This window comes from Spinacia oleracea, chromosome 5 (assembly GCF_020520425.1).
Source record: "Spinacia oleracea cultivar Varoflay chromosome 5, BTI_SOV_V1, whole genome shotgun sequence".
In the NCBI taxonomy this organism is placed as follows: domain Eukaryota; kingdom Viridiplantae; phylum Streptophyta; class Magnoliopsida; order Caryophyllales; family Amaranthaceae; genus Spinacia; species Spinacia oleracea.
Window position 1 is genome coordinate 32,157,081 of NC_079491.1, and position 13,247 is coordinate 32,170,327.

At 35.3% G+C, this 13,247-nt stretch overlaps 3 protein-coding genes across 3 annotated transcripts; 2 read left to right on the forward strand and 1 right to left on the reverse strand.

Annotated features, from left to right (window-relative positions):
* Window positions 1-1,737: 1,737 nt before the first annotated feature.
* On the reverse strand, window positions 1,738-3,384 carry LOC110797189 (uncharacterized). The gene has a single exon (XM_022002285.1). The coding sequence runs from the start codon at window positions 3,382-3,384 to the stop codon at window positions 1,738-1,740; it is 1,647 nt and encodes a 548-aa protein (XP_021857977.1).
* A 702-nt stretch (window positions 3,385-4,086) lies between these two features.
* LOC110797201 (60S ribosomal protein L30) lies at window positions 4,087-6,293 on the forward strand. Its single transcript, XM_022002298.2, has 4 exons — window positions 4,087-4,245; window positions 4,350-4,455; window positions 5,736-5,837; window positions 5,988-6,293. The coding sequence occupies exons 1-4, from the start codon at window positions 4,225-4,227 to the stop codon at window positions 6,092-6,094; spliced, it is 336 nt and encodes a 111-aa protein (XP_021857990.1). The 5' UTR covers window positions 4,087-4,224; the 3' UTR covers window positions 6,095-6,293.
* Window positions 6,294-7,951: 1,658 nt separating this feature from the next.
* Window positions 7,952-12,930, forward strand: LOC110797188 (protein FAR1-RELATED SEQUENCE 5-like). Its single transcript, XM_056828767.1, has 5 exons — window positions 7,952-8,686; window positions 8,769-9,666; window positions 10,044-10,863; window positions 10,953-12,405; window positions 12,502-12,930. The coding sequence occupies exons 4-5, from the start codon at window positions 10,960-10,962 to the stop codon at window positions 12,709-12,711; spliced, it is 1,656 nt and encodes a 551-aa protein (XP_056684745.1). The 5' UTR covers window positions 7,952-8,686; window positions 8,769-9,666; window positions 10,044-10,863; window positions 10,953-10,959; the 3' UTR covers window positions 12,712-12,930.
* Window positions 12,931-13,247: the final 317 nt, after the last annotated feature.

Sequence of the window (13,247 nt, forward strand, 5' to 3'; positions counted from 1 at the left end):
TGGTCCTTCAAAGGGGATTGACTTATTTTTAAATATCCAATGCGATAGTTCACAATTTGTCAATTCCCTTTGGAAGGACCACCATGACACTTAAACAACATGTTTGATTGTGGTGTTAATGATAATCAATGATGTTAAAGGTTGATATCCTGAGATTTATGTTTCAATACTTGTCCTTTAACTCCTTTTGTCGAATGGAGTGATTGTCATTTCACATGATCAGTAGTGAATATCAATCATTCCGTTCGGCAAAAGGATGTTAAAGTTGAGAAAATATTGATACAATAGATCAATGATGCTATTCAACAACTCTGAGATTGGAACCCTAATGTTTGCTAATGTCCCATGTGTGAGTTTGGTCATTGTTAAAATTTGGAAACATACTACATATATGCTGTAAATCAACCTATCTGAGATTGTTGTGCCTTGTCCATTGCTGCCTTGTTATTTGTTTTGAGTCATCTATGATGAGTCTTCATTTGCTGACACTCAAACCCTATATTCCATTAACACTCATGCGCCATTAGCATGAATAATGCTTCTCAGGAGCTAAGTGTTGGTGGATGGGGTTTGTGTGAGGGATGCTTGGGGACATTCTGAGATGGTTGTGTGTACTTGCTTCTATGTACTTGATGCCTTCTTCTTCATGCTTTGTTCAATGATGAATTGGTTTAAGCATATCGAATTTTACTTTTGTTGACGCATCGGTATCTAGGTGGTAAGATTTTCCATCTGAAAATGATGTGATATGCATTCTTTCCACTTAGATGCCGATGTGTTTAGAGAAGTGATTTTGCATATGACTTTCTAAGTATGTTGTAAGTAAATACCTTGCCTTTGCTGCCTTGCTCATGGCCTTGTTTTTTTGAGTTGTTCAATGATGAAATGATTTAGTAACTCGAATATTACATCTTTTGACGCATCGGTTTCAAAATGGGAATAAATTCCATCTGAAAATGATGTGATATTCATTCTTTCCATTTTGAAGCTGATGTGTTTAGAGTTGTGATTTTGCATGTCCTGAGTTTCCTACACTTTTAGTATCCTCTGTCAAATGGAGTGACTTTCCTTTCCCATTTCTGTTTGTGTTAGTCATTCACTCCATTTGGGAGGAGGATATTAAAGTTTAGGATTCAATGATGATGAACACATACAAACTGAGAACAACATGTCCCCATGCTTTGCCTTGGCTTGAAAATGAATTCATGTGTTGCCTTGAAAACATAAAGTTGTCCCCTTAATGGTTTAAGGAATGGCTGACTCATTAAATTGGTGTTTTGTGTTTCAATTACAACTACAAATAAGAAACATGATTGTGAATATGATGAACAAAAACTAAACTATGATTGTGATAACCTAGTTATTGTTGCCTTGTTGATGCTGTCTTGTTCATATTGCCTTGTGCATTGTTGCCTTATGATTTTGACTTATCCTGAAATCATATGTTAATATGCAATGTACATGTTCCCTTATGATTTTGAATAATCCTGAAATCATATGTTAATATGCAATGTACATGAATAACTACAAATATGTGAGTATGATGAACAAAAACTAAAGATTAACAACAACAAATTGATTCATTCATTCTTCCAGTTGATATGTTGCTTCCAAAATGTTTTAAATACATGTGATGCTTTCATTCAAGCTTACAAAAGTGACATTTTGTTTGCTCTTGTAACTTTTAAAACATGTTCCCAAAACACAAAAAGTAATCTCTCGTTCTTGCTCTATACTTCACTGATTTGCTCTCCATTCATCAACAAGTTGTTTGCATTCATTCACAGCCCACCTTGGGGCCTTAACTTGTTCTGGCAGATTCCCCTCATCTTCTAAAATCTTTTTCTTGTTGTGTGGGAGTTGGTAGTCATTGTCCCCCTTGTGTTTCAAAATTTCATTTCCAACATATTGAAGTGACATCCACACATTAGATAGAGTCTTTGCATGCAGTTCATTATATGCCTCAGTCACAGCACCACTTAAATCTTCAACTGTTTTAGGCATCTTTTTGTGCATTAGTGATTGAATTGACCTAAAGAACCCCAAGTCTAATATGTTACAATCTGGACTGTTTGCTGGCTGCTGAGTCAATATCAATGTGAAGCCATCTTGCTTGTAATGTTGCTGCCATTCTTGATCATTTTGCAAAATGTGTGCCTTTGCATTGTCTTGAATGATGTATATCACCCTTTCCCCCTCATGTGGTGGCCATTTCTCTTTAATTGCTGGGATTAGGTAGTTGATTAGCATGGCCCTAGTTGCAATCTGATTAACTGACTTGATTGGTTTAGTCTCAATTGTCCCCTTGACTCTATTTTTGGATGTTCTCTTTGCTGCCACTGCATCTGTGAATGGAAATATACCAAGTTTCCCATCCCACTCACACTGCCCATCTTGTCCCCACCTTGGCCTTGCTACTGCTGCCATAAACATGAACTTTGGAATCTTAGTTCTTGATTTTCCCTTCCTGTGTGGAAATGGTTCATTGTTTGCTAAATAAACTCTTTGACTTTTTTGTGTAAGATAGAACCATTTCTCATCGATGTGAATGAAATCATACATGCTGTAATATGTGGGATCATTTGGTATTGAGTAGTCCATTAAGAGACCAAGTACCCACTTCATCCTTGCCATCTTGCATTCTTCTGAAATGCCTGGATTCAATGGACTTGAATGTGGTTTTATCTGTTTTCTTTTCACCATTCTCCAAACTGTTGTGGGACTCAAATTGAGCATCCTTGCTAGATCAATAATGGTTGTTCTATCCCCCATGGCTATGGAGGCTATAGACTCATATGTTACTTGAATTCTCTTCCTCCCACAGTTGTGATATTTGCTATCATAGAAATACGAATCCATGGCTGCCTTATGTGCCAATGCTCTCTGCCATATTAGTCTAATTGTCTTCCTTGTGTAACCAAACTTTATAACAGCCTGCCTATTTGTCCCATGAATGAGTTCATCTGAATGCTTTTCTTTTCTTAAGAGAAGGAACAACAAGATTTCCAACCTTAATTCGTTGTTAATCCTTGGGGTTCTAGGCTTATGATGATTTTGCTCTGTTTCTGTTTGATGAATTGGAGATGGTGGGAACTCTTGTTGTGTTGGCATGTTCAAATCAAACAAAAATGGAACTGAGTGGTTATCTGATATACCTGATGTATGCTGTGGTCCCACTTCACATTCTTGTGCATATTCTTGTCCCACTTCATTCAGATCTGGCAATTGTTGATTTTGCTCAAAGTCCCCTATTTGATGAGCATTTACTTCACTTACAGCATTTTGGGTTGCTTCATCATCATCATAATCTGAATCAGAGTTCGTGCCGTCTCCTTCATCATCGGAAAAACCGAGGAACTCGTCCTCCTCTTGATCTGAAGCCATTAATGTCCCCTTGCTGATTAATTGTAGTGCATTTATTGCCTTTGGTTTTTTGTTGTTGTAACTGATATTAAAACAGTTGGAATTTATGAGGGTTTTTGGGTAGAAATTGTCCCCTATTTATAAAGGGTGGTAAATGTATAAAGTTTGGAGGGAAAAAGTTTGGAGGGAAAACTTTTTGGTAAATTTCTGTTTTTGGAGGGAAGTGTAAAAAGGGAAGTGGACTTTCCCAATTTGGGAAGTCTTCCCTCCGTTTTTTTCTGTTGCTGTAATCTCATTGGATGAAATAAATCCACCTCATGTACTTTGGTCCCCACTTCAATCAGATTTTTTCTGATTTTTGATTAATTAAATGAAAATATCCCCTTTCCCATAATTCTTTAATATTTTCTCTCTCCTTACTTTAATCTTTAAAAAAGAATCTTTTACACATTCTTACACACAATCATTTCTCTTACACCCAATCATTACACTTATACCCATACAAACCAAGATTCTATTTTTCTTAAAAACCCCCCAAGATTCCAAATGGATACAACATTTAGAAATGGAGGGAGTAAATGTTAATTTTCATGCCAGTATATTAATGTTCATCTTAAACAACATAAAACGACGTCGTTTTGGATTGGGGTACATCCAACTCTTACTGTACAGGCAAAAATTTGCGCTCCTGTAAACCAGTTGCATACCTTTTGCCTTATTGGGTATTGGGCCAGAAAGGGAGAGCCCAACATAAAACTCTTACTAGTATGAGTCAGCTTTTGTTCACTCGTTCCTGTGTTGTTCATCTTTATTTTTGAAGCATTCTCTCCCTCACCAGGCGCCGCCGCCGCCGACGTCGAGATGGCTCCATCTAAGAAGACGGTAGCCCTAACTTTCTCTCTCGAATATTCTCATCATCGTTTCCCTTTTCATTTACTTGATTGATGATAAAATCAAAAATTAATGGAGGTTGGTTGAATTTGCAGAAGAAGACTCATGAGAGCATCAACAACAGGTTGGCTCTTGTCATGAAGAGTGGCAAGTTCACTCTTGGTTACAAAACGGTCCTCAAAACCCTTAGATCTTCAAAGGGTAAACCCTGTCCTTTTAACATTTCCCAGTTTGTACATTTTTGCAATTTTTTTTTGTAAAAGGTCCCTGTTTCCTTGTTCTATTTTTTAAGAAATGACGTATAAAACTGTATTATTGTATGATATTAACCTGATTGGGGTTATTTAGATCTGCGTGTATTTAAAATTTCGGGGTAATTGTTCATTTTCTGGATTTTAAGTAAGGGTTCAGTTTAGGGTTTTGGAGTTTGTAGCTTTGTTAATATGTTAATATTCAATTCTTGGCATCGTAGATTTGTAAAATCGCAACATTTTATTTGAAACTTGATTTGTGAAATTACTGATCTTCAGTGGTTTTCAGCTGATAGGTTTAGCATACTCGACAATTGGTTATAGTACACATTGTTTAGAAAAGAATCAATGATGTGTCTAGTGTACTACGGAGTAGTGCTGTAGCGTTCTAGTGTTCTAGTGCTGTAGCGTTCTAGTGTTCTAGTGCTGTAGCGTTCTAGTATTACAGGGCTGTATCAGATTAAGCCAGCAAAGTGATAACATCAAACTATGTCGAGAGCTTTACAGATAGTCCACCCTAGCATGCCTAGTTAGAACAAAATAGAACCTTGCTTGCCCCTCACTTTCTTGGTTTCTTTGTTTAGGATCACTCTAACGTGTATAGAACAAGACAACATTTTGCATTCATTGGATATAACTGCTGGGAAAATCTGGTTACTGGATGCATGTTTGGTCTTCTATTATAGTGGTTCGTAGGTTGATATTTATATAATTGTTATTTTTTACGAGGTTTCTGATTAGAATTATGGAGTTATACTGGTGTGAATGTTCGCAGTAATGTAGTGTTTTGGTCAATACTATGTTATAACATTGATACTTTACTTTAATTTGTTAGAATATTTATGGGGAATAGGGGAGAAATTGCAATTTTTTTGTATCTTTTGGCTATGATTTGTATTGCTAAACTGTGCAAGATAGGGTATAGAAACATTTTGTTGAGATGGTTCGGAAATGTTTTGTTGATGCTGTACTCTGGGTTGTGACGGCCTGATTGTTTGCAGTCATGTATAATTGGTGTTGTTGGATATGTGGTTTATTCTACTTTTTATTGCCCATTTCGTCAATGTTGCCATCGAATTAGTCTTAGTTTGGTCTCACATTTATTGGGTTTCCTGTTTCATGGCTTTTTGAATTTGGTGTAAGATCTTTTTTTAAAAAATTGAACTTGCTGTTTTATTCTTGACTTGTGTGAAATGTAATGGTAAGATATGCACTTGTTATTTCTTTCAGCAAAGTTGATCATCATCTCAAACAATTGCCCACCCCTAAGGAAGTCTGAGATTGAGTACTATGCTATGTTGGCTAAGGTCGGAGTTCACCATTACAACGGAAGTAAGTGTTTCTTGGTATTGAATGGTATTTTGTTATTAATAAACCTTCCTTTGATATTTAGACATGTTTTTATCTGATTCCTTGTCTTGAATTCTCTCCCCGAACCCAATGTCAGTAGGATGTTAAACTTATGATGATGTTGGTTTACAGACAATGTTGATCTTGGAACTGCTTGCGGGAAGTATTACAGGGTGTGCTGCCTCAGCATTATTGATGCAGGTGACTCAGATATCATCAAGAGCATGCCCGACCACTAAATTTGCTGCCTTGTAGAAAGAAGTTTTGAGGTTTATTCATAGGAGCTTTGTTTCTGTTTCAGTCTCTTGGACCCGTTTGTTTGTAGACATTCGACTTCTATAGATTCATGTATCTCGTTTAAACTTGGATGCCACTTTTCTCTTGTGCTCTTTTGATATGAGTCTCTTGCTGATCAAGTAATATGGGTTTACAATGGTCTGTCACTGTTGTCATGAACTCATTGGTTGGGACACTGATGGACTCCTCTAAGCTATATCCCATGTTTTTATTAACGTCTGAAACTTTCTCATATGCACAAGTCCAACATTCCGTCAATTTGGAGTAGTCGAGTAGACCTACTACATGTATGTAGATCATTTGACCTTTTTATTAACGTCTGAAACTAACTTGAGGTTTGGTGTTTGATCCTTGCTTCTACCTCTTTGGGTGTAATATTTTAACGTGGAAGTTACTAAAAAGATAATGTAATTCCTAAAAATACAGCCATAAATGGTATACGTAACTCCCGAGAAAATACTGTGGGAGCACTAAACATGTTTAGTGGTTGTCAATGACATGCTATGTGATGTTGATTAGTGGTGACATGGCATAATATTACTTTTTTTATAACAGCTTTTAATACAATCCATCTGTTCTATATTAATATTTCAATTTGGAATTTTGACACTATTTACAATTGAAGATAATTAAAGAGAATTTTCTAAATTGTTTTTAATACATAAGAAAAACATATTCATACAGGGCGTTGTTTGATTCATCTCAATTAGTACTTTAATAATATCAAATTTATAATTTTGGCTAACATATAAATAGAGATTAAATGATACAAAATTCCACTGACAAATGTAATCATTATGATAAACCTATTATTATCATAATGATTACACCCTGCATGTAAATATTACCCTGCATGTAATTGTGATCGGAATATACTTTACGGGTCCTTAATGGTGAAAAAAAAGATTTGGTCCTTAACAGTGAAAAATTGCAAAGGTGGGACCCCATTCTTTATCTTAACTCAGAATCAGAATATATGTAGCTGCAGGGGAGGAGGAAAATTGGTATTTTACTTTTAGTTTGTTAGATGGGAGAAAATCAAGCCTCTTAAAATATACTTGTATTTAAATTTTATGATTTCCCGCGGTTAGAGAAAATTTCAGGTTGATGACCTTATCTTGTATGACCTGAGTTATTCATTATTAATATATTTCCTATCTTAGAAAAAATGGAGCATTTCTTTTTCTCTAACTAGTTGCTCCGAAATCTTTATTTATAAGCAACAGAAATGGTCCAGCATGGATCTTGTCTCTCGGATGATTGAGATAATATACTATGCTCTTATAATGGAGTTAAGCTAAAGGTTGGGGTCTAACCTTTTGGTTTTTTCACCCTTTAGGACCTCAACTTTTTTTTTTTCACCTTTTGGGGGCTCATGTTCATTTTCCGGCCAATTAACCATAGTTTAACTCACCGTTAACCATACTATCACTCAAACAATAAATAAAGACAAAGGTTAGGGTCCAACTTTTTGATTTTTTCACCGTTTAGGACCCGAATATTTTTTTCCACCTTTTGGGACCTCATATCCATATTTTGTATACCAACGTTATTTACTATAAAAAAAATCAGGAAATGCAAAAAAAAAGTTATCGCTCAAATTAATAATTATAATAAAAGTTATTAATATTTTTATTTTTATTAATTATTGTGTAATAATTGTTATTAATATATTTAACAATAATAATAATAATAATAATAATAATTCATCTTTCCCAAACCCCATCATACAATTAAAACTACATAGTACTCTTCTCCAAACATCATAGATAATATTTACTCATTCATAAGACCTTTAATAGTTCAAACTTAATTTACGTAATCCAATAACAACTGATTTGAATATGTTTATAGAAAATTTGAGGTCAGCAATTTTAATTCGGAAATTGCTGATTAATTTTGATCGAGTTAAGCATACATCATTTAAGTACCTCATCAAATATGAGCATCAATAATCCAATTGTCTTTACTGTCATAAAACAATCAAGAAATAGTATGATATATTAACTTGTGATCAAAATCAGAATTCGTTTAAAATTAACCTATTTTTATTATTTTTACGTTTTTGTGTGGACATTATTAATATTCTTCAAACAAACCACAAATAATTGTGAGGACATACCATCAATTGCGGATCTTCCTAACAACTTGGGTCCCGGGGAGGAAAATTCTTTAGTGTATTTTTAGTTCCACCATCCCCGTAAACCTTTGAGTATAATTGTATGAATATCGTACTCTACTATATAAATTGCTTAATTCTTCTATTGTCATTGGACACCATAACCGAATATATAAAATATGATCAGCTTGTAAATAATTATTTGCTTCTTTATTCATTAGATTATTTGATACCCAAATCAATTTATATATGGGCTAAATTTATGAATTAAGTTACATATCATTTCAATTTGAACTTATTATATGTTAATGATTAGAAACATTAATAATTGAATTGGAATTACATGAAAACTTGAATGAGGTCTCAAAAGGTGAAAAAAGAAAGTTCAGGTCCTGAAAGGTGAAAAAACGAAAAGGTTAGTCCTCAAACTTTTGATTTACTTTAACCTTTTAACCCAATGACCTAACCTTTTAATGTACTCTAGTTAAATTTGGCAGGAAAAGGGGAATGAGGTCCCAGACGGTGAAAAAAAAAGGTATAGGTCCTAAACGGCGAAAAGTTCAAAAGGTTAGACCCCATTTATTAGCTTAACTCTCTTATAATGAGAGTGTCAAAATCAACTTTTGGAGTGACAAAATTATTTCTCTTATAAAATTGCTTGAAAATTGAAAGACATAAGTGAAATAATAGTAAAAATGTATTTGACATGAATCAATATTGCTAAGGCATCATAAATATATAAGAAAATGTGATGATACATTATTTTTGGGAAGTTACATGACTTTTTTGTCTAATTATTTTTTTATACTCCCTCCATTTCTTTTTGTTGTATCCGTTTTCATTTTAAGCGTTTCTTTTTGTTGTATCCGTTTCTATTTTTGGACATACATTTTATCCTAAAATACCCTTACATTTCTATCTAATTACCAAAATACCTAAAGATTCTACCCATATTCCCACCTAAATTTCCCCACCCCTATTATTTAATTCTTTTCCCTTCCCCATATACCCATTCTTTCACCTCCTTTATCACCCATCATTATCACTCCTCTGGAAGATGATACACATACATTGGGTGTATGTTGAGTCAACATACCCTGCTATTTGGTTGGGCCAAATCAGCAATCATTTTTTCAGTTTTGGGGGGAGATGGGTTACAACATGGGGGAAAATTTTTGGGAAGTATTGCGCCATTAGAGAACCTGAGCGGGACTTATTGCGCCATTAACACCTCCCAAAAATTTTCCCGCTCACACCTTCCTAAAAAAAAAAAAAATCCAAAAAAATCAGATTTGAGCTTCAACCATTTTTGGCTGGGTGTCTGGTTTTTGAAGACGAAGTTGAACCAGTTCCTAACTCCCATTTTCATTGAAGACGAAGCTCAAATTGTTGCAGGTAATTTTTTCAACAAAGTTTAGGGTTTTATCTTGTTACTGTAAATCTTGAAATTATTTTGATGAAGTTATGATTTTGTGATTACTACTGAATGCATGTTATCTGATCAGATCTAAGTTCGTGAATTTTGGGTGGATATTACGAAGTTGTGTTATTATTTTAGGGTTTATAGTTACGTAGTATTAAACTTGCAGTACGTAGTATATTGAAAAACCAATTACGTAGGTTTTAATTATAATTATTGCGTTTCGTTTTATAAAAAATGCCGTTATTATATTAATGTAGAACGTGCTATCGTAATAATAAATACGTTTCGTTATATTAATTTAAATATTAAATGTATCACGTTTTTAATAATGTGTCGTAAAATATTACAGTGTTATACGCTAGAGCCATTGAAGGAATAGACCTTAATGAAACTGTAACAATTGAAGATTGTAATGAGGATACCGGTGCAACTGATAAGAACTCCAATCCCCCTACCGTAGGTATGTGCTTTACAACGGGTCAAGAATTTTTCGATTTTTGTAATATGTATGCGTTTAAGGAAGGTTTTGAGATGTTTATGAAAAGTAATAATTTGAAACAAGAGTATAAGGCTATTGGAGTGAATAGGAAAGGTACTGGAGATCTTGAGCCAAAGCATCACATGATGGAATTAATAAGATTAAAATGTAAGAAGGGAGGCACGAACGTTGGGTCCAATGTAACTGGTTGTAAAATGTTCGTTTATGGTAAATTTAAAGACGATAAGTTTACCATATTGAAGTGTGAGTTGGAACACAATCATGCTCTAAATCCAGATTGTAGTAGAATGATGGTTAACTATAGGAATATTGATAGTACGACGTTTAAAAGAGCGATGATTAATGACATGGGTGGTGTTAGCATTAGCAAAAACTATGGTACTCAATTGATTGAAAAGGGTGGGTTTGACAATATCGCATTCAACCAGAGGGACCTTAGGAATGCGATAAGTGTAGAACGGCGTAAGTCTAGGTTTCAGGATTCTGATGCAGCAGGATTAGATCAATATTTTAAAGCGCAACGGGAATTGAATTCTGAATTTTATTGCTCCATCCAAAAAGACGATGAAGGTGTATTTACAAACGCATTTTGGTCCGATGCGCGAAGTAGAGGGACATGCAAGTATTTTTGAGATGTAATCACATTCGATACAACCTTTTCATGCAACAGGTATTTATATAATTATAATTTTTTGCAATCGTTATTTTTATTTTTTTACATATATTTTTTTAATTGACTACTTAACAATTTTGTACTAGGTTCCGTATGCCCTTTGCACCATTTATTGGTGTAAACCACCATGGAAAGTCAATTATATTTGCGGCAGCACTTATATCCCACGAAGATGCGCCAACATTTGTTTGGGTGTTCGAAGAATTCCTGAAGTGTATGGGTAAGGCTCCTAAGGGCATCCTAACGGACCAAGACAAGGCAATAGGTAAAGCAATTAAGCAAGTGTTCCCTGGCGTGCCGCACAGACTATGTCTATGGCACATGCTCCAAAATGCTAAGAAAGCGCTTGGTAGTCGTAAGGACTGGCCGAAGATTGATACCCTAATACGTACTGCCATACACGATTTTCTTGATCCTGACGAGTTTGATGAAGCATGGACTCATGTGATGGAAGAATACCGTCTAAGCGGTGCTGGGTGGATGAAGGATGCGTACGAACTGAGGCGTCAGTGGGCTCCGGCGTACAACAGAGGAAAGTTTTGGGCTGGTATGTCTTCTACACAAAGAAGTGAAGGTATGAAACGATTCTTCAAAACTCATGTTAACTTAGAATGCGGTTTGGTTTTGTTCATTAAAAATTATGAGTGGTGCATGAGGATAAAAGCTGAGGAAGAGAAGCAGGATAATTATGATAGCATTGATAAGATTCCCCGTCTTGAGCCGGATAAGAGTGTGTTAGTTGAATATGTGCTGGTTAAGTCGTACACTAATGAGAAGTTTGCGGAGGTGGTGGCAGAGCGTAAGGGGTTGATGCACACTAATGTCACTAAAATCGATGCTCTCGGTACCGTGTCATTCTATAGAGCAGATGAGAAATTGACATCCCCATTCTGGCGGAAAAGGTTCAAACAGTACAACGTCAAAGTGGATAAGGTTAAGGGTGAATTACATTGCTCGTGCAACTTGTTTGAATTCACGGGCATACTATGTAGGCACATATTGAAGGCAATGTATGTTGAAGATTTTCAAGTTCTTCCTGAAAAATACATTTTACCACGTTGGATGAAACAAGTGAGGTCGTATGAAAGTCTTCAGGTTTCTTACTTTGACCCATTAGAGTCATCTCGGTTAGCGAAAGCCAAAGAGTTGTCACAAAGGCAAAATTACCTGTATGAGATGATCATGCATAGTGAAGAAGCTTTGAAATTGTACAAAGAGGCTATGGATGTTGTTCGTCTTAAAATGGAGGATGCAATCGGAATACGAAAGAGGGGTGACACGGGTGACGATTCAATATTTTGGTGGGATCCCGATGCCCGTAATGTGTTTGGTCGTCGTAGGCTACGACCAAGAGAATTCGACGAAAGGGCTCTTTTGAGGAACGCTGAGGAGGTTGTTGGCGAAGACGTCTTAAAGACCCCGGTTGATAAAAGGCATACTGGAAGGGCAACGACTAAAAGAAATACGCCATTTGATAAAAGTGCTGCTGGGCCGTCGAAGAAGAACCAAACAACACAAGAGGAATTAGCCGCGAAAGAGGTAATTACTTTCTATGAAACATTGAACTTTAATTGTTTTTTTTCACCATATTATTAAATTATATGTCTGGCTAATTTTCGTATATAATTATTTCAGGCGCTAATTTCCTCCGCATTTGGTAACATTCCTAGTTATCGTGCTAGGCGTGACCACGCAAATAACGTGGCAGGACCGTATCTGGATACGGGCTTGAACAACGGAGTTTTGTTCGAAGATATTCCTCAAGGGTCCCAAATCAACTTTTCTCAAGATAATTCACAAGCATTCAGTAATCTTGAGAGTTACCCGTGGTGCACAAGACTATGATGCATGTTTTTTTTTAATGTAGTTAAAGACGTTAATTGAATTATTTTCTATATGCAATCAAGGTTTTAATGCAAAGATGTAACTTGAATTTATTTATAAATCTAATTATGGATTGCAATTTCATATTTATTCGTTGTTAACGATACGGAGTAAAACATTTGTAACAGGAATTAGAGTAGTGAATATTGTGTGTAATCGTAAAACAATTGTTGTGACCAAGTTTTGAATTTTAAAAACTGCATTGAATTTTAAAAAATGAAAAGGGAGGGGGGGGGGGGGGGCAGTTATGTTCAAGCGTGGATTCGAACCCGTGACCATAGAGTAAAGCGCGCCCTATTATGAGGCAAGTAATGTGACCAAGTTGACGGTGAGGCAAAGCCATTAGCAGTTTCGAATTAATATAGTACTTAAGCCTCCGTCCTTTTTGGAAATTGAATTAAATCGTAAAACAATTGTTGTGTGTTTATATAAAACAAAATAGTAAAAAAAAAATGTTAATAGTAGAAACGACTGCAGAAAATTTTAAAAAATGAAAA

Excerpts from the sequence above, each read along its gene's own strand:
- LOC110797189 (XM_022002285.1), bottom strand. The coding sequence starts at position 3,384 with ATGGCTTCAGATCAAGAGGAGGACGAGTTCCTCGGTTTTTCCGATGAT.
- LOC110797188 (XM_056828767.1), top strand. The coding sequence starts at position 10,960 with ATGCCCTTTGCACCATTTATTGGTGTAAACCACCATGGAAAGTCAATT. Across the intron at positions 12,406-12,501 it reads AGGAATTAGCCGCGAAAGAG|GCGCTAATTTCCTCCGCATT; the intron begins GTAATTACTTTC and ends TAATTATTTCAG.
- LOC110797201 (XM_022002298.2), top strand. The coding sequence starts at position 4,225 with ATGGCTCCATCTAAGAAGACG. Across the intron at positions 4,456-5,735 it reads AACCCTTAGATCTTCAAAGG|CAAAGTTGATCATCATCTCA; the intron begins GTAAACCCTGTC and ends TATTTCTTTCAG. Across the intron at positions 5,838-5,987 it reads AGTTCACCATTACAACGGAA|ACAATGTTGATCTTGGAACT; the intron begins GTAAGTGTTTCT and ends GTTGGTTTACAG.